Consider the following 24,316-nt stretch of genomic DNA (forward strand, 5'->3'; position numbering starts at 1 on the left):
AGCATGGTGTCGGTGATCGTGGAGGCCAGGGGACACTCTGAGGATCCAGAGGGTAGAGGAAGGTCTGAGAGTCCCTGGAAGCCGGGTTCACCCCACCCTTGTCTGGAGCCCCCTCAGAGAGGGCTCCACTCTGCTGAGACCTCTGTTCTCCCAGACTCACCCCCCTACCGCGCCCCCCCCCCCGCACCCGCGCCTGTACACACACACCCTCACACGCACATGCCCTCCCACCCACGAGCTCTCTAATTGCCAGGAATGCAGGCTGCCCCAGCTGCTCTCCCCCTGCGTTCCTCAGCAGCTACTCCCACCTGGCAGGGCAAATTATACCCTGGCCTGGCAATAAAAGCCACTTTCCAAAAAAAGAAGCTTTAGGGCCCCGAGAGACGCAGGCAGCTAGCTCTCTCACCCGGTCTGTGCCTGACTTGGAGGCGGGGTCTGGCCCAGAGGCAACAGGCCCCGTGTCCCTTTAAGCAGGGAGTACAAATTCCCACCCCAGCCCCTCCCTCCTGCTCCTCCTGACGTCAGGAGGAGGGCGTGTGTGAGTGAGTGAGTGAGGGGCTCGAGGTGCCGCATGCTCACACACACACACACACACACACACACACACACACACACACAGAGTCGTACACACAACACATCCTTCAGACCCATCCCCTGCTGGCCGGCGCCGAGCGCGGAGGGAGGCAGAGCGCGGACGGCGGCGGGAGCCAGCGCCGGGACCTCGCTGCCAGGGAGAGGTAAGGGACAGGACGGGGCGGCCAGGGCACACCAGCTCTAGAAACTGGCTTTGGCAGGGGCGAAGCAGGGGGATAGTGGACGCAAAGTGGCCGAAGGCGGGGTGAGCCTCCCTGGGGGCCGGCCCAGCCCCAGTTTCACAGAGGTGGAGGGTGGTGTCGATGAGCCCACCCTGTCCTCCCTCCTCCCCTCCCTCCCTCCCTCCTCCTGGCCCCCAAGGGAAGCTGAGGCCGGGTGGCTCCCAGGGAGAGCGTGAGGTGTGTGTGTGTGTGTGTGTGTGTGTGTGTGTGTGTGTCTGTCTGTCTGTCTCTGGGACTTATGTCTGGCTCGGGAGGCAGAGAACAGCAGACACCTGCCAAGCCGCAGCCTCCTGTCTGGGAACCAGGGGAAGAGAAATGACTGGGGAATGATCGGGCTCCTACCAGATGCCAAAAGGGGAATGCAGCAGGGCGCCTGTGGGCCTCCCCCCCCACCCCGGAATCTGGGGCCAGGGCTGGGGAGGGACCATCTAGACCAGGCAGACAGTTGGACCTCAAGCAGCTGCCTGGTCCTGACTCTATTTCGTCCCCAACGCGATGGGGATAATTGTGTTAATTGGCTTGGAGAGGTGGCTCCATATAATTATCTTCGCCTCAGAGCCACCCCCACCCAAAGCTCTCGCCCCTCCTGAGGCCACTCCTCTCCCCTGCCTGCTGGTCTTGCTCTGACCTCCACCCTTGCCAGGGTGCAGCCAGGGGCGGGTGCTGGGGTGCTGAGCCAGGGGCTGCTGGCCCCCAGCTGCGGGATGGACGCAGGGACTCGGGGCAGCCTGGGCTAGCCCAGGTCCTTGAGTGGCCTGCCCGGGCACAAGGAGTCCAGGCAGAGATAAGGGGTGATGCTGGCACCCGCAAGGGAGACAGCAGGTTCCTGCCAAGCTGCCAGCCTGCAGGCTCTTCCCAGGGAGAGGGGAGGGACACCGAGCGAGAACAATAATAAATACAGAGTGTGAACTGCATGGCGCCGTGCCCACCTGGATGTGCTCCAGAAGAGGCCTCTCGATGGGGAGGGGCAGTCTCCAGCCCCTGGAGGATGGGGAGCCAGTTCCCCAAAACGGACTCCATCCCAGAGGCCTCTGGGCCCTCCAAATTCTGGATGTTTCGTTCACCCAGATTCCCTCCGCCTACCCCCACCATTTCCTTGAAGTCCTTTCCAACATCTATTTCCCATATCTGTCTCACCCCTCTGGAGCTGTCTGCCCTCCACTCCAAAAAAGGTCTAAGCAGGAACTGGTTGCACAGGGGCCTGGGAAAGACCGAGGGACTGTTTGGGCCACAGAGTCCCCTCCCAGGCCTGGCAATGTTCATGGATGTCCACTGGCCATGGAGGGGCTCTGGAGAGAGGATAGGGGGTCCTACACAGCTAGCCTGTGGGGCGGGGACACCCAAGCCTGTGGGGAGGCAGGTCCCCCAGATTGGCACCAGCAGAGGGCGCTCTGGGCTTGGCTGAGCTGGTCACGTCTACTGGTCACAACCTGCACAGCCAAGTCCCAGAGCCTGGTGGGAAGGGGGCTTGGGGCAGTTGGGACCTGTGTCCAAGCAGAGCAGCAAGGTAGGGAGCAGGAAGTAGTGGGGGGCTTCTCCCCTGCTCCAAAGCCCGGGGGATGATGGTCACGGCGTGGCAGCTGGCACGCTGGAAACCTGGGCTTCAGGGTCACACTGATTTGAGTTCAGCTACTCTAAGTGTGACTTTGACCAATCCTTTCCTCTCTCTAGGGGGGCTCAGAGTGGGAAAGTGACTTGCTCAGGGTCACACAGCCTGGCAGAGATGGAATGTGAGCATGGCTCTTGAGGTGCCCATCCTGGCATCTTCACCCTCACTGATGCCAAGGAAGCCCAAAGGTCTTCCTCACGGCACCCCCCCCAGGGCAGTAGGGACATGTGACAAGGAGAGTGCAAAGGTCACCACGAAGCTCAAATATTGGCTGGAGCAACCCCTCACCCCCATACACACATGTGCACACGAACACACACGTGCACACACACACACGCACACATACGCGCACACACACGCTGCAGGAGGGGGAAGAACCAGGTTTAATTAGGTCACCTCCAGCTGCTGGAGCAGCGTTGGCACTGAAGTATTTTAAGGACTGTCTGGGTGGCTGGGGGAGGGGAGGGGCTGGGGAAGTGCCAGCTTCTGGCTGGTGGTCCTGAGGCTGTTTCCTCATGCTCCGGGGGCCCACCCACCATAGATAAGACCCCAAAGTTCAGAAAGGCCTCCCACTGTCACCCCGGGCTCTGCGTCCTTCCCCTTTGTAAGCCACTGTCCCCTCTCCTCGCCCTGGCTGCTCTTCCACACGGGGGCTCTGGGCTGGGACACCTTTATTGGGGAAGTTGTTTGTAGGCTCACCAGCGTTGGCAAGTGATTCACCAAGGTCACAGTCTGAGTCAGCAGAAAGCCAGAAATAGAACCCCAAGCCCTGACTCCCCAGTTCTTCCTTCTCCAGGGGAGGGCAGGAGATGTCAGGGAGCTTTCGTCCCGCCCCCCCACTACCACCGTCTCAGGTGCAGAAAGCACCGCCCCTGACCAGCTGTGTGACCCCAGGAGGCCTCTTTCCTCTCTCTGGGCCTCAGTTTACTCTCCTGAAGAATGGGGATAATAATGGTCATTGTCACATAGGGGTATTGTGGGGACCGCCTGAGGAAACGGGAGACCACTGGCACGTGGCTAACAAGCAATACCTGGTAGCCATGCCTCTTGTCATGTTCCGACTTCCCACGCTGTGCTCTGGTCAGTCTGGGCCTCCCACTGCAGGGCGGGGCTGTGTCCTCTCTTGCCTGTCGTCCCAATATTTGGCATTCGGTTTCCTGTCAGTTACGTGTGTGTTTTTGACAACCTCAAAGGACAGTTGGACTGACCTTCAGGAGGCATCTAGACCAATGATGATTTGAGCAGTTGAGGAGAAAAATGAGGCCCAGAGAGGGTCAAGGGCTTGCCCCAGATCACACAGCACTGGGGGGTTGAGCCAGTTTGCTTTCCCTAATCTGCCCCGAACAAGAGGGATTTGCATGGTCAAGAGAGAACTCTGACAGTCATTTCCTGCCCCGTTCTTTTTAGGGTACCTGAGAACCTGGTACCCCAGCACCAGGACGATGGTCATCTGCCGACAGGGCTGAGTCACACTGTATCATGGCCTCACCTCAGGTTACCTCTGAGCAGCCCTGATGTTCTGGTTTTATCTCCCCTGGCCCTTCTGTCTGTAGAATTGCCAGAGTTTGGCCTTCATGCAGGGAAATGAAGACAAGCTTGGCCAGGAGGGTCAGAGCCAGGACGGGGGACAGGGAGATGAGCCCTCACAGGTGGACCGTTCATATGGTGGCTCCTCAGCCCTTCCCCCTACGGAGGCTGTTCAGTCCCTCCCCCACACGGGACAGGTGCTACTATTAGCCCTATCTGACAGATAAAGAAACTGAGGCTCAGAAAGGGAGGGTGACTGTCGAGCCAGGGTTCTAGCCCAGGCCAGAAATGGCCCGGGCCTGTCCTCAAGCCTCCAGCAGCCAGTTCTGAAGGCCATCGCTCTGGGCAACAGGTGCTCCCAGACAGTGGGACCGAGTCCCTTGGGGGCTGGGCTTTACCTCTGAATTAAAACAAACGTTCTGCAAACTCCTCTGTTCCTCTGCTTTTGAAGGAGTTTATTTTCCCCTTTAGTTTCTCAGGGAAAGTTCTTTTGGTAAAAACTCCAGCCGTGTTTGAGCTGAGCCAGGAGCAGAACTTATCCTCATGAGAAGAGCACCATTTGCCGTTAGAGGGACCTGGGCTCTTGTCACTCACCTGCTATGTGACCTTGGGTGAGTCACTTCACCTCCCTAAACCTCAGTTTTCTTATCTTATTCCTTATCAAGGGGAATTCCAACCTTTCAGGGCAACTGGGAGATTTCAAAATGGAGAGTAGCCTCCGTAAAGACTTTCGCACTGGGGAAGACTTTTGCAGCACTCTGGGGAAAGGCTCTGAACCGGAGGCTTGCTCTGTGTCCCCGTGTTCTCTTCTCCCACGGCTCTGGCAGGGCTCAGAGAAGGGAAGACTGTCCAAGGTTGCACAGCAAGTCGGGGGCAATGCAGGGCCTGAACTCAGGGCTCCAGAGTTAGATTACCTTGGTTCGAGTCCTGGCTCAGACATTAATTGCCGTGTGGCCTTGAGTGAATGACTTCAGTCTCTCTGATCCTCAGTGTCCTCATTTGCAAAATGACAGGGCTGCTGCGGGGAATCAAAAGGGAGAAGCTCTGAGGGGGCAGAGCAGGGACCTAGTGGGTGGGCAAGTCCTTGGGAAACAGGAAAGAGGAAAGAGGAGAATGGGGGTGGGCTTGGCTGGCTCAGCTGGGGCTCTTCTTCCACCCACTCCCTCTTCCCCCTAAGCCCAATTTAGCAGCCCTGTCTGGGAGGGGCAACCTCTCACCCAGCACCTGCTGTTCTTCCAGCATTCTGTCCCATTTCAGCCGGACAGGAGCTCTGGAGGGCGGGTTCTTGCACTCCTCATTTCCCAGAAGAGGAGGGAGATGGGGGGAGATCCCAGAGCGTGCCCCCAGCCCTAACTCCTGCTCTAAGGCCAACTGTGGGCTTCCTAAGGGAGCTGGGGGGGGGGTGAAGGGGCTGGAAGCAGCCAGTCCGGTGGGGCTGGAGGGCATGAAGGCCTATCCCTGCCCTTATTCTACACTCCTCCCTAATGCTGCCTGGTCCGTTATGGGGGAACCCATTTTGGAGAGGGAAAAGAAGGGGGGCTGCCCACAACCCTAACCCTGGGTAATCAATCAATGCATCTCTCCCTCTTCCCCCACAAGAGGCCTTGGGTCGGAGGCCGGGAGGCCAGAGCAGGGCCGGCTCAGCTGCGTCTCCCTAGTAACCGCTGTGGGCTGCCTCGGCCCCTCCTCCCCACGACCTCCCAGCACCGGCTGTCACCGCCAAGCACAATACCAGCTCTGGGAAAACTGTGCAGTGGGCAGGCCGGGACCGCCCTGCTTCCTGGACAGAAGGAAGCAGAGCCTCTGTCCACCTGCCACCCCTGCCCAGGTGGAGAGGGGACGCACACAGCGGGGACAGACCTCCCTTGCTTTCCTGGCCCTGACATCTTGGGTAGCTTTGCCTCCTTTTTTCCTTGTTGATAAGAGCTTTATGGTGGTCTAAGTCACATACCATATGATTCAACTATTTAAGGTGGCCGAGTCAGTGGTTTTTAGTACACTCACAGAACTGGGCAATAAGGCCATGGTCAGCTTCGGGACATTTTCATCACCCCGGAAAGAAACTCTGCACCCAGTAGAATTTACTCCCCACTATCCCTTCCCCCCAACTCCTGGCAACCACTGATGTCCTTTCTGTCTCTGTGGACTTGTCCGTTCCGGGCATTTCGCATGAATGGCATCACGCAATGTGCTCTTTGTGACTGGCTGGCTTCTTGCGCTCAGCGTAATGGTCTCCCGGCTGGTCTGTATTGTAGCAGGGGTCGGGACTCCATTCCTCTTTACAGCTGAGTCCTGTCGCCCTCTGCGGCTAGACCGCGGTTTGTTTACCCACTCCTCTGTTGATGAACTTCTGGGGTGTCTCCACTTTGGGCGTATTGTGAATAAGGCTGCTGTAAACATTCAGGTCCAAGTTCTTGTGTGATTGCGTTTTCTTCTCTCTAAAAATGGGAATAAAAATGCCCACCCTGGCCCTGCCTCCTGGATCAGGCTAGGAAAGAAAAAGCTCACATCAGCTCAAGGGGAATCTGAGGAGCTGTGAAGGGCTGTGAGAGGCCATTCTCACTCCCCGGGCAGGTCTCCTGACTGGAGGGGGATGTTGGGGGGCGGGCGGCGGGGGAGGAGGAAGGCTGCATTCCCCACCCCACCCCCAAGGATGGCAGGGCCAGCTCGTCATCCTGACCCAGAGAAATCCCACTTGCTGTGTGACCTTGAGTGGCGGCCAGGAGCCCTGCCCCACTGTGGGATGGTGTGACTCCCTGGCTCTCCCAGTCCTTGCCACACCGTGTTTTGGGGCAACTCTGTCCTGGAAATTCTAGGCTGGGGGTGGGGCACAAGATGGAGGCCAGAAATAGGGTCGAGGCTCAGGGATTTACCTCTGGCACTAGGGCATTTGGATGAAGGGGTGAAGTAGTGAAGAACGGGGGCGAGGAGGTGGAGAACCCCATCGTCCTCACTCCTACATGACTGTGGATTATGAGAGCTTCTTTACAGCCCCAGCTTAGCCAGGCCTCACCATAGCCTGTGAGGGAGTGAGGCGGGGTTTAGCAGCTCCGTTAGACAGATGAGGAGACTGAGGCCAGTAGAAGCACTCCCCAAGGTCGACAGCTGGTACACGGTGGAGCTGGAGTGTTCCTGGTCCAGGTGTCCTGCCTGGCCCCACTGTGGCCCCAGGTTCCATCCACAGCCTGGCTCAGTACACTGAGCTGTCCTCCTCAGGGTTCCACGGCAGCGTCTCTTAGGGCCTGAGACTACCCGAAAACTATGTTCTCTTCCTCAGTAGAGGAAAATATAGGATGAATTTTTTCAAGGTCATCCAGGCACTGAGCGGGTGATGAGGGAATTTCTGTCGATGAGCATTGATGATGACAATTCACTGGGTGTCTCTGAGATGCGGGATGCGGGATGCTGTCACACACACTCCATCAGTGACTCCCCAGCAACCTTCATGGTGAGTATCCTCAACCTCATTTCAGAGCAGAGGAAAGTAGGGCTAAGGCAAACTCACCAGCGTCCCCAAGGGCTTACCACGCCCTGGCATGGAGAGAGTCACTGAATCCTGAAGCAACCCCTCCGGGAAGTGAGAACCACACTATCCCCATTTTACAGAGCAGGACACTGAGTCAAAGGTTGAGAGTGTTGACCAAGGCTGCACAGCCAGTTAGGTATAGGAGGCAGGATTCAAACCCAGGTCGCCTGGGTCCAGAGGCCGGACTCCCACCCGCCATATTGGAACTGTTGGAGTCACCAAGTTACAGTGACAAAGCTGAGATTCGACCCCAGGTGTGTGGATGTGAAGCTGCTGACACTTGTGCCAAACTGTGTTCCAGACCGTCACCGGCCTCTTTCCCCATCCCATTCGCAGGCCCCTGAAGTTAGAGAATTGAGCTGTTTTTAGCTTGGACGGTCCCTTGTAACCCAATACCACAGATGGGGGACTTAAACCACAGACATTTACTTCTCACAGTTCTGGAGGCTGGCAGCCCAAGATCAGGGTGCCGGCATGGTCTGGTTCTAGTGAGAGCCCTCTTCCTATTTTGTGGACAGCTCCCATCTCGCTGTGTCCTCGCATGGCAGAGAGGAAGCCAGCTCTCTGGGTCTCTCGTTCCAAGGGCACTAATCCCATCATCCCCCCTCCCCCCCACCTCACCTACACCTAATGGACTCCCAAAGGCCCATCTCCAAATACCACCACGTTGGGGGTTAGGACTTCGAGATAAGAGTTTTAGGGAAACAGTTCGGCCCAGAGCAAGGTTATATGACTGTTTTGTCTTTCCGGGGAGGTCCACAAGTCAGGGTGGGGCCGTGAACGGCCTGAGGTCACTCTGTGAGGATTGGACAGCAGGCCCAGCCCTCCAGACTTGTGCCTGGTGTCCAGAAGCAGCTCATCCTGGCCCACTCACCTCTACCTCTTTTCTCCCCATTGCAGACGGAGCCTGTGGCTGGTGCGGCTGCCGAGCAGGGCCAGGCCGGGCCCTGCCCGCAAGGACGCCCAAGCTCTTCGCCGGCCCCTGAGCCCGGGAGCCCACCAGGCTCTCTCGCTGGACCCGCCATGACTTCAGAGCCCACGTCACCCCCAGTAGTGCCCCCACTCCACTCCCCCAAGTCTCCTGTCTGGCCCACCTTCCCCTTCCACCGGGAGGGCAGCAGGGTCTGGGAGCGGGGCGGCATCTCATCCCGGGACCTGCCCAGTCCTCTGCCCACCAAACGGACCAGGACGTATTCAGCGTGAGTACCCGCCCCTCGCCCAGGCTCCAGTGATCTTTCCCCAGGGCAGGACTCCAGCCCTGTCCTTGTCCAATCCCTGGTGTCCTCACTCAAGGACAGGGGAGCTGTGTATGGACCTTCCAGTAACTACTGTGTTCATTCATTCATTCTTCACTCCACTAAGGTTTATTGAGCACCTGACCAGGGGATCCAGTGATGAATAAGACAGTCTCCACCCATAGACTGCCTACAGTCCAGGAGGAATTTGTCTACCATTCACCTCTACCCAGCAGGGTTGGGCGAGAGGACACAGCGTCAGGCATCTGGGAGGAGGAGGTCTTAGTGGGTTTGGAAGACGCGTTAGGTGAGGAAGGAAGTTGGGTGTTCCAGGTACATGGGTCATCCTGGACCAAAATGGAAGCAAAAGACTGACCTCTGGTGAGGGGTGGGCAGGCTAGACAGAGACCAGCCTTGGGTCTCTGGGGCAGGTCACTGACTGGGGTCACATGGGGGAGGCTGTTTAGAGAAATCACAAGGGAGACTGACTTGTCTTGGTCAAAGGAGAGGTTTTTGTTTTTGTTTTAAGTAAGCCATACACCCAACATGGGTTTTTTTTTTTTTTTTTAAGATTTTATTTATTTATTTGACAGAGAGAGACAGCCAGCGAGAGAGGGAACACAAGCAGGGGAAGTGGGAGAGGAGGAAGCAGGCTCATAGCGGAGAAGCCTGATGTGGGGCTTGATCCCAGAATGCTGGGATCACGTCCTGAGCCGAAGGCAGACGCTTAATGACTGCGCCCCCCAGGCGCCCCCCGACATGGGGTTTGAACTCTCAACCCCGAGATCAAGAGTGGCATGCTCCGCCAATTGAGCCAGCCCTAAAGGAGAGGTTTTGGATGGCAAGCACTAATTGTCCCCTGTGTCCAACCCAAGGCCAGGCACAGAGCAGTTGCTTAATAAATGATGAATGAGTGGATAAGAGACAAGTAAGTGAATAAGATACTGTGACCTCAAGAGATAGTGAGCTCCCCATTTTGAGAGGTATTCAAGTTTAGGCTGGGCAGTCTTCACTCAGAAATCTTGCAACAGGAGCCCATGTAAACCTGAATCGTCTCAGGAGGGAAGGGTGCTGTGCACAGAGAGGGGCACTGGCTGGGAGTCCGGAGACTCACTTGCTATTCACCCTGGGAGAGCCAGTTCCCCTCTCTGGGCCTCAGTCTCCTCGATGTCCAATGGAACCATGGGAGAGCATTACTGTGTGCAGTTTCTGGCCTGGGGAGGGTTTTCCACAGCCCTGGGACAGACTCTGCAGGCAGGCAGGGCCCAGGGGGGCTGCGGGAGTCCAGGGAGGGGAATCCCCAGGCCACAGCTCTAATCCGCCTGCTCTAACCTCAGGACAGCCCGTGCCTCGGCTGGCCCCGTGTTCAAGGGCGTCTGTAAGCAGTTCTCACGCTCACAGGGCCACGGCTTCATCACCCCCGAGAATGGATCCGAGGACATCTTTGTGCATGTATCTGAGTGAGTCCCTCCCACCTCCCTATTCGTGGCTGGGCCCCTGCCTTAGGGTTCCGGCTGTGCCTCAAGAAACACCTCTTCAGGCCTCTCCCCTGGCTGGCTGAAGTCTGTGTCCCTGGCATCTTTCTCCTCCTGTCGCAGGGGCTGTGGGTGCATGGGAGGAAGAGGAGGAGGAGGGCTGGAGCCAGGTGGGGAGGGGACACCCAGGCCACAGAAGCCCCAGGAACCACAGGCTGAGCCCCAGGATCCAGCATCACGGGAACTGAGAGGGCTGGGTCAGCCCCTGGCTCTTTCAGCCTGGAGGGTAGACGGACATGGGAGAGATGGTCTAGGCCTGGCCCCCAGCCCTGATGCCACGCAAGACCTGGGGAGGGCACCAAGCTTCCCTAGGCCTCTGGGCCCCCCTGGCCTTTTGTGTCTCAGCCTCCAAACAGCAAAGACGGGAGGGACCATTTTGGGTTCCCATTTTACAGATTAGAGAGCTGGAGCTCTGAGAAGGGAGGGGAGGCAGCCCTCAGGCCGGCCCGCACTGGGTGTCTGGGAGTGGGGCCTGCTGCCCGGCTGACGCCCCTCTCCCACCCACCAGCATCGAGGGGGAGTACGTGCCCGTGGAAGGCGACGAGGTGACCTACAAGATGTGCCCCATCCCACCCAAGAACCAGAAATTCCAGGCCGTGGAGGTGGTGCTCACCCAGTTGGCCCCACATACTCCCCACGAGACGTGGTCCGGCCAGGTCGTGGGCTCCTAGGCTGGGGGGCTCACGTGTCAGCCGCCGGGCAGGTGGGGAGCTACGCAGGGTAGATGGGCAGCCGCGGGCTCCAGGCCCCACTGCACTGGCTGGCCCGGTCCCCTGGGCAGCCTCGGTGTACACGTCTGTCTGTCTGTGCTTGTGGCCGTGAGCACGTGCCTCCACCCCCCCGTGACCCGTGACTGTTGTGTGAGCTGGACCAAAGGGGAGGCCCCCAGACCTGCCTTCTGTTTGTCCGCTCTCTCCTTCCCCTCCCTGCCACATCCGCACAGGACCCTCTGGCCCTCCTGTCCACTGAGCCCCTGAGGACCTGTGTCAGGCCTGGGCCTGGGAGGCAGGGGGCACCGGGAGCCCCTGTCCGAGCAAGCGTGTTCCCCTTGCCTCTGCCCCAGGCCTGGCCCAGGGACCAAGCTCTGCTTCTGCTACTTACACCTCCCACCCTGGGCTGGGGTCTCCTACGGTGGCCTGTATCCCTTCCCTCAGAAACCAGGACAGTAAGAGCTCTGGGGGAGCCTCCCAGCCTCTGGCAGGGGAAGAGGGCAACCCTTGGAGTCAGACAGACCCCTCCTCACTGCCACGGGCCCGGCCTCCCTTCCTTCCATCTGCTCTCTCCTCTCAGCATCCCAGAGAGGCAGGCAAGAAGGAGCTGAGGGCAGAAGGTGGTTTTGGGGTCTCGGTTTTGCTGGCCATGGTCCCTCCTCCTCCTCGGCCTGGCAATGGCTCTGCGAACTCAAGGCTGTGTCCCCTCCCCTGGGCTGCGCTGAGCCGCGCTGCCACCACTCTCCGAGACACAGATCTGTGGAGGGGTGGGGGCACATCTCCCCCACCTTGGATGGAGCCATCCCTTTCGCCCTGACCCACGAACTCCGCTGACGCTCTGCCCATGGCCAGATATGGCTGCTGAGGACCTGGCGATGCAGACGCACGTCCCCTCAGGCAGAGCTAGGCATGGGCACCCACACGATGGCCCTCAGCCCACGACCACCAGCCCTGCAGGCCCTTGCTGGACCCTCTCCCCACAGCTGCAGCACTACTGCTGGCCCCCACTAGGACAGAGGCTGAGGTGTGTGGTCCCGATCTCATGTGTTGAGTCCCTTAAGGGGTGTGTGTGTGTGTGTGTGTGTGTGTGTGTGTTTGTGTGTATTCACTCTTGGGTGGAGGGTTGGTCAGGCCTGGGAGGCCAGAAAGGAGAGGCTTCACCTCCATCCCCCCATCGCCACCACACTCCTTCCCAGAGAACAAATCATTTGATGGGTCAAGAAATGGGGGTCGAGGGAAGGCCTGCCAGGGACAGTGACCCTTGTGAGACCGGGTCTGTGAGTAAAACAGGGGCTCAAATGCCCAGGATGAGGGGTCTGTTTAGAAGGATCCCCGGTGCTGCAGGTGCCCCAAGGCCCAAGGGGTAGAGATCAGCTGGAGTACGTGCCCCCCACCCAGTCCCTACCAGGCTGGGGGCGGTCAGAGCTGCTGAGAAACTGAGAACGGCCCAGCCTGACACCCTCCTCTGAGCTGGAGCTGTGCCGACAAGGCCTGAGGACTTGCCCCAGAGGAACGAGGACTCCCTGGCTTCCTTGGTGGAAGGTTTATAGGTGCAGGTTAACTCCTGGGAACCCCCAAGACTCCCTCCTATGAGCAGACCCCCCATTTTTAGGCACTAGCCAGGAGACAGGATGTGGCAATATCAGCCCCAGGGCTGCCTGGGAGGCAGAGGGGCGGCAATGCCCCTCCAAACCCATAGCCCCGCAGTGTTGAGTCAGAAATCCTCCCAAGACCCCCAGCCGCCTGGACTCCCCCCCTCCCCGGCCCCCCATCCTTCCTAACACTGGCAATAAACCCTCAACTGTGACTCAGCCTGGCCCAGAGCTGCCTCTGTCTGTCTGGGTCCCAGGGGAGGAGCTTGGGGAGGGTACCCCAAACTTAACCCTTGTTTAGGGCTTCAGTGGTCCGCTCTTCTCAAGTGGATCAAAGACTTCCTGTGTGACCTGGCAGGGGTGAGGGGAGTCCCTGCCAGCTCTGCCTCGGTTCCCTCATCTGCAAAGTGGTGGCTGTAACATCATCTGTGACTGGGGCCAATTATCCATTCAGACAGAACTGACACCATACCTTGTTCCAGGAACTTTAATGTTTGTGAGAGAAAGTTCTGGCAAATACGCACCTTCCTTGGTGCTCTAGCCCTGCCTGGGACAGGCAAGCAGGGCAGGCTCTATCTCGTACCAACACTAGTGCAGGCCTACTCCCGGTGTAGACAGAAATCTCTTCCGTCTACAAGTACAAGCAGCAGCTGCACCCCGGGCTGTCGGGGTGGAGGATGGAGCCGGTTCCCCTAGGAGCTGACCGGCTGGGGACGGCTGTCCACATGGACCGTGGCCCCATCAAGGTGGGCCTTGCAGCAGGTAATAGGAGGCAGTCATCCTGAGCCGGAGGAGGAGGGGCCCTGGTACCCCACCCAACACCAGGGCCAGGGGCTCCTTTAGGCCAGGGTGGAACTCTCTGGAAGTCCCAAGGAGCAGGCTGGGCCCTGGTCACGCCTCATGGGCTGTCTCTGGGAAAAAGATCTCACGGCATCGCTGTACTGTATCCTGCGGAGAGACCACACTGTGGCCGACGGTCCGGGGGTCAGCGTAGATCTCGAAGTCATTCCCACCCTGCACACAAGGAAGGGCAGGAAGACGCACACATATGTGTGCCTGGAGGAGGTTCCTGGCCTAAGGCCCAGCACGCGCCCTGCCACGGGGTCCCCTCCCCACGCTGGCCCCTGCAGAGCTGCCTCTCCTCCTGCCCCCCGCCGAACCACCCGGAACTCCACCTTCTCAGCCTTTACCAGATCTGCCCTGACTTGCTGTGTGACATGGGACAAGTGTGCAGAGAGCTCTAGGCCCCAGCCTTCCAATCTGTGTAATGGGGCTGAGGAACACCGGCTGTTCTCTGGGAGTCTCCCGGGGGATGGTTCTGTCACCCTGTGTCCTGGCCTTGACCTGGGGGTGATTCGGGGTGGGAAACACCGGGGCTGAGCCACACTCACGGGGCTGGTCTCGTTCCCAAAGAAGTGAATGGTGTCGAAGCTGTCCTGGTCCAGGCTGTCCAGGCAGTAGCGCTTGTCCCAGCCCTCAGGGAAGACGTCAAAGCTGATCATGCCGCCTGTGGGGGGTGGCAGACAAGGCTGACAGAGGGGTGGCCCATGGGGTGAACTTGGGCAAGAGCCTTCATTTATTCCTTCAGTCAACAGTGCAGACCCAGGCACAGGGCATGGGAGCCTCAGGCTCCTCACTGAGACGTGTGATCCCAGTGGGGAGAACAGGCAGTGAACAGGCCAGGCCACCTCAGAGCCGTGGGGCGGAGGGAGGGAGGGAATCGCCCCCAGCCAGCACCGTCGGGGGGACCTCTCTGGGAGGGGATACTGAGCTAAGGCCTGAGCCAGAATGGTAACTGCAGGGAAGCAAGCACAGTCCCCAAGGCGGAGAAGGTCACGGAGTGTCCCAGCACCAGAGAAGGCTGGCACAGGGCAGGGGCGAGGCCATGCAGGCCTTGGGGTCCAGCATGGTCTGCTTTTCCAGGAGCATCCCTCTGGACACTAGGCAGTGGGAGGATGGCTGCGTTGGAGTTAGCCAGAGCCCGAGAAGAGGCTGCTGGTGGCAGAGGTGTGAGCCGTGGTCAGATTCCAGAAGCATTCTGGACGCAGGGCCCTGGGACTTGCTAGGAGACTGCCCTTGGGAAGGGGGGGAGGGAAAAACATTGAGGGAGATGCTTTGGTTTTTTTGACTTGAGCAACTAGGTGGGTAGCAGGGCATGGACTGGGTTTGGGTGGGGAGGACTGGGGGCAGGTAACAGGTGGAGTCCCTGCCAGTTTGGGGTCAGCCTGCCCCTGCTGTTCCCCGGGGAACAGGGCAGGCCCAGGGCTGGCTTCTGGGCCAGGCTCTCAGATGCTCCACGGGATGGATGGACGCACGTACCTCGAGAAAACCTCAGCCCTTTGCCGGCAAACTCTGTTTTCAGGGCTTCCACAAACTTCTCCCGGATCTTCTCCTTCTGCAGGAGGGGAGGGAGCAGACTGAGGCTCAGAGGGCTGCCGTGTGCCAGGCCCTGTGCTGGGCACACAACTGGAGGGAGTTCAGAGCCTCCACGTGGATATTGTGACCTCCACTTGACAGATGAGGAAACTGAGGCTCAGGGAACAGCTGTGCCCTGTTCAAGGTCATCCAGCCCCAGTGGCAGAGCCAGGGCCTGAATCCAGAAGGTCGATGACTGAACTCAGGGCCAGATCCTGCCAATGCGGGTGTGGGTGGGGTATCTGAAGGAGGCCTTGGAGCGGAGGGATGAGGAGAAGTTTGAGGGGATGGGGCAGTTCAAGTCCCAAGTCCCAAGGTCCACCTCAGGGCAGGGCTCAGCCCTGTCTGCTCTGCCCAGCTCAACAAAGCAAACCAGACACCAGAAATGAGTATGAGGAGCCAAGGGCACGTGGAGCCCTATTACTACGTGGCAGCGGGTGCTCAGAGAGAGGCCAGCAGGATGCCAGGCACAGCCATAGCACCAACCACATGGCGACGTGCGCTGGCTGGCACCTCCCAGCGCAGGGGGCTGGGGGCCTCAGCAGTGCCCGGGAGTCCCCTGCCGCACCCCACTCCTTGGGCAGGATCTTGCAAGTCTGCAGCATATCTAGACTCGGACTAAGGAAATGTTCACTCGTTAGGCCAAGGACCCCCGGCCTGGCCCTGCTGGGGACACAGATGGACAGCCATGTAGAATCTTGGCTGCTGTGCTGAGGGCCGGTGCCACAGGGTGGAAGGTTTGCGCAGTGCAGGCTCGCTGTGCCCGAGGCGCAGAGGCGGGCCGTCCCCACCTTGCCGAAGCAGCAGCGAGAGCCTGGCAGGACAGTCAGCTCACAGACGGCCTGGAAGGGAGTTTGGACACATCCTGGGGGACCAAGATTGGTCCCACTGAGGGTTTTTGAAGCATGGGAGGAGAGTGCCTAGGACTGCATTTTAGTCAGTCCACGTTGGGTAGGACTGGAACGGAGAAAGGCAGGCAGTGGCCAATGGTTTGGGGCATGAAGTGGGCCAGAGAGGACATGAGCTATGAGGCCAGATCTGACCCAATCTGAGAGATAAAGGCAGGCCTCCTGGGTTTCAGGCCTGGCTGTGTGACCATGGGCAAGTCGCCTGACTTCTCTGAGCCTGGGCTAAAGGATGGAGAGGTAATGAATGAACCCCACCTCCCTCCCTCTCCTACAAAAGGAGAGAGGTGGAATGTGAGCCCCCTGCCCACCTTGGCCTTGCCTTCCCAGCAGGAGGTGGACCCCCTGGAGGCCAGAGTCCCCACCAGAGGCCACTCTGTGGGCCCAGGGTTAGAGTGAAGGGTGCCCCAGGCTCAGAATAAATGTTCCCTTCCCACATGGCTCAGGATAGCTGTATTTCCTGTCTCTGGAGAACCGGTTGACCACTGGACAGTCCCATGTGTCAAGTTCAGCCTTAGCAAGGACCAGCACTGTGACCTTCAGCTAGTCAGCCTCTGGCCTCAGTGTCCTCATCTAAGGAAGGGGGCTACCTGCCCGTGGGATCTGAAGGACTGAAGAAGAATAAAACATTTATATGGGATCCTGGCTGGTGTAGGTCACACATATCAGGAAGTCTGTGCCCTCCCCTCATATCGGAAGGGGGAGAACAAGAGCCAGAAAGACAAGAGAAGACCCTGGAAGCCACGGGAATGGTCAGCATGTGCCAGACTTCCATCTCGCCAAGTCAGTACAGCCCACGAGATGGGAACTATGTTCACCCCCACTTTACAGTCGTGCAAACGGGGGCACACGGTAGTAAAGCCACTTTTCCAGGCTGCTCGGCAAGCGGGAGGTGGAGCTGGGATTGGAAACTCTCAGTATGTGTGTGGGAGGGGTTCTCTGCCAATGGTCAGTCTTTACCCAGGGGCAGTCTCTGTGCCCGGGGGCAGTGCCTACCCTTGGGACATGGAGTGGGAATGGGGGTGGGGGTTGGTGAGCATCCCCGAGAGTCCCACCCATCGTCAGGGAAACATCACCAATTCCCTCTGTGACCGTGGCAAGTCATTTCCCCTCTCTGAGCCTCAGTTTCCTCATTCATAAAATGGGGACAACACCACCTATTTCATTCATTCAGAAAGTATTTCTCGAGCACTTGCCATGTGCTGGGCACATGCCAGGCACAGGGGATCCAGCAGTGAACAGCCACAGAAATCCTGGGCCTTAAGGAGCTTACAGCTTCAGTGGGGAGACAGACAGTAACCAAGATTTGAAAAGTAGGTGACAGAGTATATTAGAGGGTGGTGATGGCTGCCTGGGGAGAAATAGGGCAAGAGAGGAGCAGGAAGGGCAGGGGTGCCATGATAAATGGAATGAGAGAGTGACACCTGAGCAGAGGTGGAGGGGAAGGGGGAGAGGATGAGCAGAGTCTGAGGGAAGCGTGTTCGGGGTGGAAGGCACAGTCCTGAAGTGGCTATCTCCATCTCCATCTGCTATCTCTAGAATCAGCAAGGAGGACGTGGTTGGAACAGAGACAGCAAGGGGGAGAGAAGGCCAGAGACGGGCCAGTGGCAAGAGGCTTAAACGGATGGACTTACTCTACCCCTGAAAAGGTGGGGTGGGCGGTGGGGATGACCAACAAAATGCAAGTCGAGGTTTGGCAGGGGCAGCATACCCAAAGGCAAGAGAAATGCTCATATGCTCTAAGAACAGAAGCACAGAGAGAAGGCTGAATGGGTGAGCCAGAGTTGGGCAGACCCCTCAGGGCTCAGGGCACCAGGGGAGGGACTGGGGCATTGCCCTGCTGGCAAGGGGAGCGACTGTAAGCAGGGAGTGGAGGGGGCCGACATGCTTTAAAAGGTTCTCAGTGGCACCGTTGGAGAACAGACTGGCAGGGGTTTACGGGCGGAGCGGCCTGGGGGGTGAGACATACAGGTGAACAGATGTGAGGCCACTCCAGAGGCTGAATCAAGGGGAACTACTGCTGGACCCCACATGGGCGGGAAGGTAGAAATGATGCCCTTGGCTTAGGTAAGTGGTGGCTGCTGGTGCTGGTCACCAAGGCAAGGAAACCAGCCATGTAGGAAAGATATGGGAGTGCCTAGACCATGGCACATGGTGGGTGTCCCAGAGGGTATGGGCTGAATCAGAACCACCCTCCCCCCCAACTGATCCATCTCACTGATGAGAAAGCAAAGGCCCAGAGAGGCTGAGTGACCGAGGTCCTAGAGCCTAAGGTTGCACAGTTGGCAGCACCTTGTCCAGTTCGGAGAACTCGATTCGCTCCTCCAGGGTACAGCTCCGGCCGATGGGCGAGATGTTCAGCATGCCATTCCGGAACTCGATGAAGGTTCCACTGGTGGTAACATGGGTAGGAGGGAGGGCAGGGAGTCAGAGAGAAGAATGGCCCTGAATTCAAATCCAGCCCCATCTGGGACCACTGCCTCCTTGGACTTCACACGGGACAAGAACCCACACACTGATAAGTTGGGGCCCCAGTAGTTGCAGGTCACATCCGAGAGACCCGCCCCGTCCTCCCTCCGGCCTGGGATGGTGGGGTGGGGAGGCTGGATGCAAGCTGGGAGGGGTCTCACCGTTTCTTGGGCAGTCTGAGCAGGGCCATGTAGCGGAGGCAGAAGTTGATCAAGTCCTGCAGCAGCTCCTCCCCCAGGTGGTTCTGGATGGTCTGGGCAAGGAACACAGGGCTCTGAGGGCGGCGGGCACAGTGCCCTCCCCCGGCCCGGACAGAGGCACCACACAGGCTGTGCCACTATGGAAAAGTGTCGCAGGCTGAGGCCCTGGGGGGCACTGACCTGCTTGGAGAGCAGTCGTCCATGCTTATACTGCACGGTCCCATTCTCAGCAAACACATAATCAAACTTCTCGATGACTTCAGGGGTGCATAGAAGCCGGGAAGAAAGAAGGAGTGTGAGACCAAGCACCCAGAGCCAAGTAGAGGGATAAAGCCCACACTCCTTGATTTGGCATTCAAAGCCCATTTGTTCCATCCCAAACCTGCTTTTCTAGGCTCTTCACCTTCAGCTTTTTTTCCAAACAAGCCAACAAGCCAGTCACACCTCTGGCCTTTGCTCACACAGGTCCTTCTGCCTGGACCGCCCTCCCATCACTTCTCCCCCTCCAAAATTCAGCTCCCTCCTCTGGAAGCCTCCCAAGACTCCCCAGCAGGGGGCGCCATTTCTGCGGTGCTCCACAGCCCCATGGTCCAGGGGCTTCCGCTTTGTTTCATAGCTTCCATCACTGTTCTCCAAGGCTGGTTGCATGGGGGAGTTTTCAGCTCTGGCTACCACAGTAAGTGGCCAGAGGGGGCAGGAACAGGAGGCTCAGGGAGTCCAGCCAGGAGGGAGCCTGGACAATGGAGGGGCAGCAGAGAGGCAGACGTGGACACACAGGGAGATATTTCTAGACTTGCTGATGGAATGCACAAGGGGGTGTGGAAAAGGGAAAAGTCAGGTCAAGTTTCTGGCTTTCGAACTGGTGGGATCTGCCTCAACTGTGCTGAGCCGGGAACTCAGCTGAGAGCAGATGCTTTGGGTCCAAACAACTTCCCGGATGACTTCAGAATCCTTCTCTGTTCCATGGATAGCTGTGCCCACCCTAAAGTGTGGTTGTGAGGATGCAATGAAAAGAAGTCAACATATGCTCATTTTCAATAGCGGTAGCCATTATTGACTAGGCGCATTTTAAAGAGGAAACCTGAGACTCAGCAGAGAGAGCTGAGAATGTCAACTACTCCAGGGCAAGATTCTGCCTGCTTTGCCCCCTGCCCTCTCTCCAAAGCCTGACACAGTGCCTGGCACACGGCCGGTGCTCACTGCGAATCAGTGAGGGAGGTATCCAGCTGTTCCCTCTACTTCCTCTGCCCCACAGAAGCGGGGCTGGGTCTTTGAAGGCACACGGGTGGGTCCAGGGACCTCCAGAATTCCCCCCACCCCCATCAAGACTGTGGAACTGGCTCTGGGTGCCCCTCCTACCTTCATCCCCCTCTCCCAGCTGCTCAGCAATCTTGGAGTAGTCGGAGCCGCCCACCACACCGATCTGCACCCTACTTCGCAGCTTCTGCAGGAAGGCAGCCACCTCGGGGTCAATTTTCTGCAGGGGGTTGGGGGTGGGGAAAGCACAAGATTTCTGGCTGTCAGCGCATCTGGAACCTCACGCAACCCGCACTCAGTGTTCAGAATCCAGGGAGCCCATGTTCCATCTGAATCTGAGGTAGTTCAAGGTTTAGAACCCAGACCTCAAAATGAGATGTAATGGATTCAGACTCTGGCTTGAGTTCCTCAATTGCAGGCTGATCTTGGGCAAGTGGCCTTAGTGACTGTCCCATCTGTAAACTGGGGATCGTGGTAGCAACCAGCTGGAGGTGGTCAGTGCTAAGATTAAATGAGATAGTGCCTCCAGAGTGCTTGGAAATGAACAAGCAAGCAACTGGTGACTAATCACATGAAGACTCCCCAAGGAAGTGAAAACTAATGAGTTATACTCCATGTTTTTGGACTTTCGGCTATTTAAAGCCGACAATACCTATAGGGAATGACCATGTCAAATTCTGCCAGTGAGAATGTATATTGGTGCAGCCACTTTGTAGGGTAATTTGGCAAGAAACCTTAAAATGCATGCACCCCGTCACCCAGAATTTCCACTTCTCTTGCCTGGGTGTATATGGAAGTTCACTGAGGTATAGTTGATCATAGAGAACACCTGGAAACAGCTCCTAGGCTTGTCAGCTGGAGAATGGTAAATACCTGCTCTGAGATACTACGCTGTGGTTACACAGAGTGAGGCAGGCCTGTGCTTCCAACAGGGGAGAGCCCCTAACACGCTGTTAACTGGCAAAAGCAAGTTGCTCAGCACAGAGTCTGCTTGACACTCTCTCTCCCTCTCTCTGCTCCTCCACCCCCCAAATAAATAAATCTTAAAAAAAAAAAAAAAAAAAAGCAAGTTGCAGGAAGGCACACACAGTATACTACTCATTAAAAAAAGGGGGGGGCACCTGGGTGGCTCAGTCGGTTAAAGCGTCTGCCTTCGGCTCAGGTCATGATCTCTGGGTCCTGGGATCCAGTCTTGCATCAGGCTCCCTGCTCAGCAGGGAGCCTGCTTCTCCCTCTTTCTCTCCTTCTGCCCCTGCTTGTGCTCTCTCTCTCAAATAAATAAATAAAACCTTAAAAAAAATAAAAGCCTTACAAAAACTGCTTAATATTTGTTCTGAGCAAACAGAGATCTCGACAGAGGTCTGGAAGGAAATTACATGACAGGCAACCACCTTTCTTTGGGATCCTGACATAGTCAGAAGGGACTTTAGCATCTCTGTTATGTTTTCATTCTTCACAAGAGAATGTTCATGAATATGCATACAATTAAAAATTAACTTTTATTTATTTTAGTAATCTCTATACCACGTGGGGCTAGAACTTAGGAAGGATCAAGTCACATGCTCTTCCGACTGAGTCACCCAGGGGCCCCCAAAATTAACTTTTTTTTTTTTAAGATTTTTTATTTATTTATTTGACAGAGATAGAGACAGCCAGCGAGAGAGGGAACACAAGCAGGGGAAGTGGGAGAGGAAGAAGCAGGCTCATAGCAGAGGAGCCTGAAGTGGGGCTCGATCCCATAACGCTGGGATCACACCCTGAGCCAAAGGCAGATGCTTAACCACTGTGCCACCCAGGCGCCCCCGAAATTAACTTTTAAAAGCACTAAGGATAGGGCTTGGCGTAACTGGTGGACAGCAATAACACACTTGTACAGGCTGCTGGGTCAGTGGAGCAAAGGGTCAGAGGGAGGGGTTGGGGCTGTGCCTTAGACCTTGCCACCCTCCCTCCACTGTCATCTTTCTCTCACCCCTGAAGATCCTGGGAGCTACTGGAGGCAGAGCAGCCTGATTTCTCCTTGTGCTCCCAGAGCCTAATCCAACGCCCTCCAGGAGGCAAGGAGGGGCATTCAGGACCTAAGAGGGGAGGCTAAGACCTGGCTTCCCATCAGCCGCTGCTCTGCAACCCAGCCCTATGGCTCCCTGCTCTAGGGGATCCCAGTTCCTTATGGCCGGACTGGAGGGTGGAATACTCTCGGGGCTGGCAAGAAAGAGGCCTGCTTATTTATGTACCCAGCTGGTGAGGATCGGTCTAGGGGCTCATCTAGGGTGAGATCCAAAGCGAGAAAAACTGAGCGTGGAGCAGAATATGGAGGATTAACATGGTGACAAGTCTTTAGAAGAGTTGTACTCCCACCCTCCCTGGGCCACAATACCTTCACAGTGACCAAACTAGGCCTGGGGACTCTCACCTCCAAGTGGGCGGAGTCCAAAACTCATCCGAAAAGATACGGAAGCCCTACCTCCCTCCATAACTGAGGGTGGGAGGTAAAGTGGGTGAGGAGCTTTTGAAATGAGACCTAGGCCCAGGCCTGTAAAGATCAGGTGGTATGACTTCAAGACTCCCGGACTCTCTCACTAGATGGCGACTCTGATGCTAGGGCGCGCGCCGAGCCCTGTCTAGAACCCTGGGCTCAGATGCCAGCTTCGGGATACAGGTGCGTCCTAGGGGAGGGAGCCCGGGCTGGGGAGGCGGGGGCGTCCGGGGACCAGGCCTCGGAGAGAAGAAGCCTGAGCGGTGGTAGGGAAGCGAGGTCCTCGTTCGCAGCCTCCTCCCTCCAGAATCCCACCCGCCCCGACGTTCCCGGGCAGAAGGTGGGCGCAGACGCTCGGGGTCTGAGACATGGGGCATCACTCCCCGCGGACGGCCCTCGGCGTCAGGAGCCAGGTACCGCTGCATCCCACACTCGGTCCTGGGCTGTCCACGGCTGGTCACCACTCTTCGGCCTTCGACGTCCGCGTGACACTCCGGATGGGAGCTGTTGAACGTCGGGGCCTTACCTGGCGAGCCGGCGAGGGTCCCGTCCACGTCAAACAGGCAGAGGACGCGCTCCTCCTGCGGGCGCCCTCAGCGGAGACCGCCATGGCTGCAGCTCCGCGCGCGGCAGAGGCCAGGGATGCGGCCTGGAGAGCTGCTTCGGGAAGAGGCTAGATCAGGCGGGGCCTGGGAGGGGCGGGAGCCAGGGCCGGCCCGCCGGCGGGTGCCAAACCTAGAAGGGGCGTGGTCAGGGCGTGATCTTGGTGGGAGAGGGACTGCCCGGACGGGGGGCAGGCGGGGCCTGGAGTTGACTCAGGAAGGCTGATTCTGATTGCACCAGGAGGGGAGGGGCGTGGCATAGGCGGAGCAGGGCGCGGTGGGCTGGCCTGGACTGTTCCAACCAGACGGGGGCGGGGCCTGTGCCTGGGCCCCGCGGGAAGTAAGGGATAGAACCCGGAAGAGAGGAGCGGGGCCAGAGTTACTCCTCCGCGGGAAGATTCTGATTGCATCTGGCCCAGAAGGGGCTGGGCGGGGGCGGAGCCTCAATCCCCGCAGTGCGGAGCAGGGCGGGGGGGCGGGGGCGGGACTCAAAGAACCGGAGCGGTCCCCTCCTCGTCCCGCCTGCCATCTATGACTCACCCCCTCGTTGCTAATGCCTCTGCCCTACAAATCTTAAGCTTTAAGTAATCACCTGATGTCCTTTGCTCAGGCTCTGGACTTTGCCAGATGACCTTTGCCGACCCTTACTCCTGCTGTCGTTCTGCCCACCCCATGAGGCCCAGCTCACGGTCCACCTCCTTCAAGAAACCTTCCTGGATCCCTCTGTTCACAACTATTCAACCATCACACTGACTTTACGGTCAGTTCCAGGTTTTCTTCCCAGCTCCACCACTGTGTGACTTTGGACAAGTCACTTCACCTCTCTGAGGCTTTGTGTCTCCATCAGTAAAATGGGAAGAATACCACCTACTTCGTACGGTTGCTGTGCACCTGCAAAGAAATTATAAATGTAGAAAAACCCACATAGTACCTGGCACACAGCAGACCTTCTCCGAAGGAGAGTTTATACAGATGTGCTTGATATTGTTGCTGATTAAACAGCTATTGGCACATCAAAGTCTTAAAAATGGGCACAACTTTGTGCCAGTAATTTAACTTGTAGAAAATAAGGGGAAAAGTTGGGAATTGGTTAAATTAATTCCGATCCATTCATGAGATGAAGTGCCACGAAGCCGTAGAATCTGTGTTGTAGAATATTTAACATGAAAGAGCATTGTAACGGAAAGTAGCAGGCTGGCTCCGGGTGGTGTTATTATGGTGAACCTTAACGTTTTTCTCCCCTCGGAAATGCATCGACTGCAACTTCCTCTTCTCCAGGACTCTCTTTTGGCTTCCTTCCATACGGCCAGAGCCAAGCCCACCCCTGCTCCCCTCTGTGCTCCTAGGGGGTGCCATTCAGCTTGAGAGCACGCCTGGGTGGGCATTTTTGCTGCACGCACCCCCTTCTGGCGGGTTTGGTCATGCAAAGACACACATCCATACACC

The 24,316-nt window shown here is 57.6% G+C and overlaps 2 protein-coding genes across 5 annotated transcripts in view; one reads left to right on the forward strand and one right to left on the reverse strand.

Moving 5' to 3' along the window:
* Positions 1–582: 582 nt before the first annotated feature.
* Positions 583–12,768, forward strand: CSDC2 (cold shock domain containing C2). 2 transcript variants are annotated; one of them, XM_040637600.1, is made up of 5 exons: positions 663–737; positions 7,260–7,399; positions 8,378–8,676; positions 10,050–10,172; positions 10,756–12,768. In XM_040637600.1, the coding sequence occupies exons 2-5, from the start codon at positions 7,283–7,285 to the stop codon at positions 10,916–10,918; spliced, it is 702 nt and encodes a 233-aa protein (XP_040493534.1). In that variant the 5' UTR covers positions 663–737; positions 7,260–7,282; the 3' UTR covers positions 10,919–12,768. The 2 variants fall into 2 exon arrangements, with proteins under 2 accessions (XP_040493535.1, XP_040493534.1); XM_040637601.1 differs by lacking the exon at positions 7,260–7,399 and having other exon boundaries at positions 583–737.
* A 252-nt stretch (positions 12,769–13,020) lies between these two features.
* Positions 13,021–24,316, reverse strand: part of PMM1 (phosphomannomutase 1) — a 12,129-nt gene continuing 833 nt past the window's right edge. The window contains exons 2-8 of one of the 3 annotated variants that reach the window (XM_040637603.1): positions 19,898–20,015; positions 18,719–18,795; positions 18,500–18,591; positions 18,162–18,261; positions 14,869–14,944; positions 13,941–14,056; positions 13,021–13,563 (exon numbers count right to left, since the gene is read on the reverse strand). In XM_040637603.1, coding sequence (XP_040493537.1) covers positions 13,441–13,563; positions 13,941–14,056; positions 14,869–14,944; positions 18,162–18,261; positions 18,500–18,591; positions 18,719–18,795; positions 19,898–20,015 — 702 coding nt within the window. In that variant the 3' untranslated portion in view covers positions 13,021–13,440. Of the gene's footprint in view, positions 13,564–13,940; positions 14,057–14,107; positions 14,625–14,868; positions 14,945–18,161; positions 18,262–18,499; positions 18,592–18,718; positions 18,796–19,897; positions 20,016–22,794; positions 22,923–24,316 lie in introns of those variants that run through there. The other 2 variants (XM_040637604.1, XM_040637602.1) reach the window with 2 other exon arrangements.

Source organism: Ursus maritimus, unplaced genomic scaffold (genome assembly GCF_017311325.1).
Source record: "Ursus maritimus isolate PB19 unplaced genomic scaffold, ASM1731132v1 scaffold_21, whole genome shotgun sequence".
Lineage (NCBI taxonomy): Eukaryota > Metazoa > Chordata > Mammalia > Carnivora > Ursidae > Ursus > Ursus maritimus.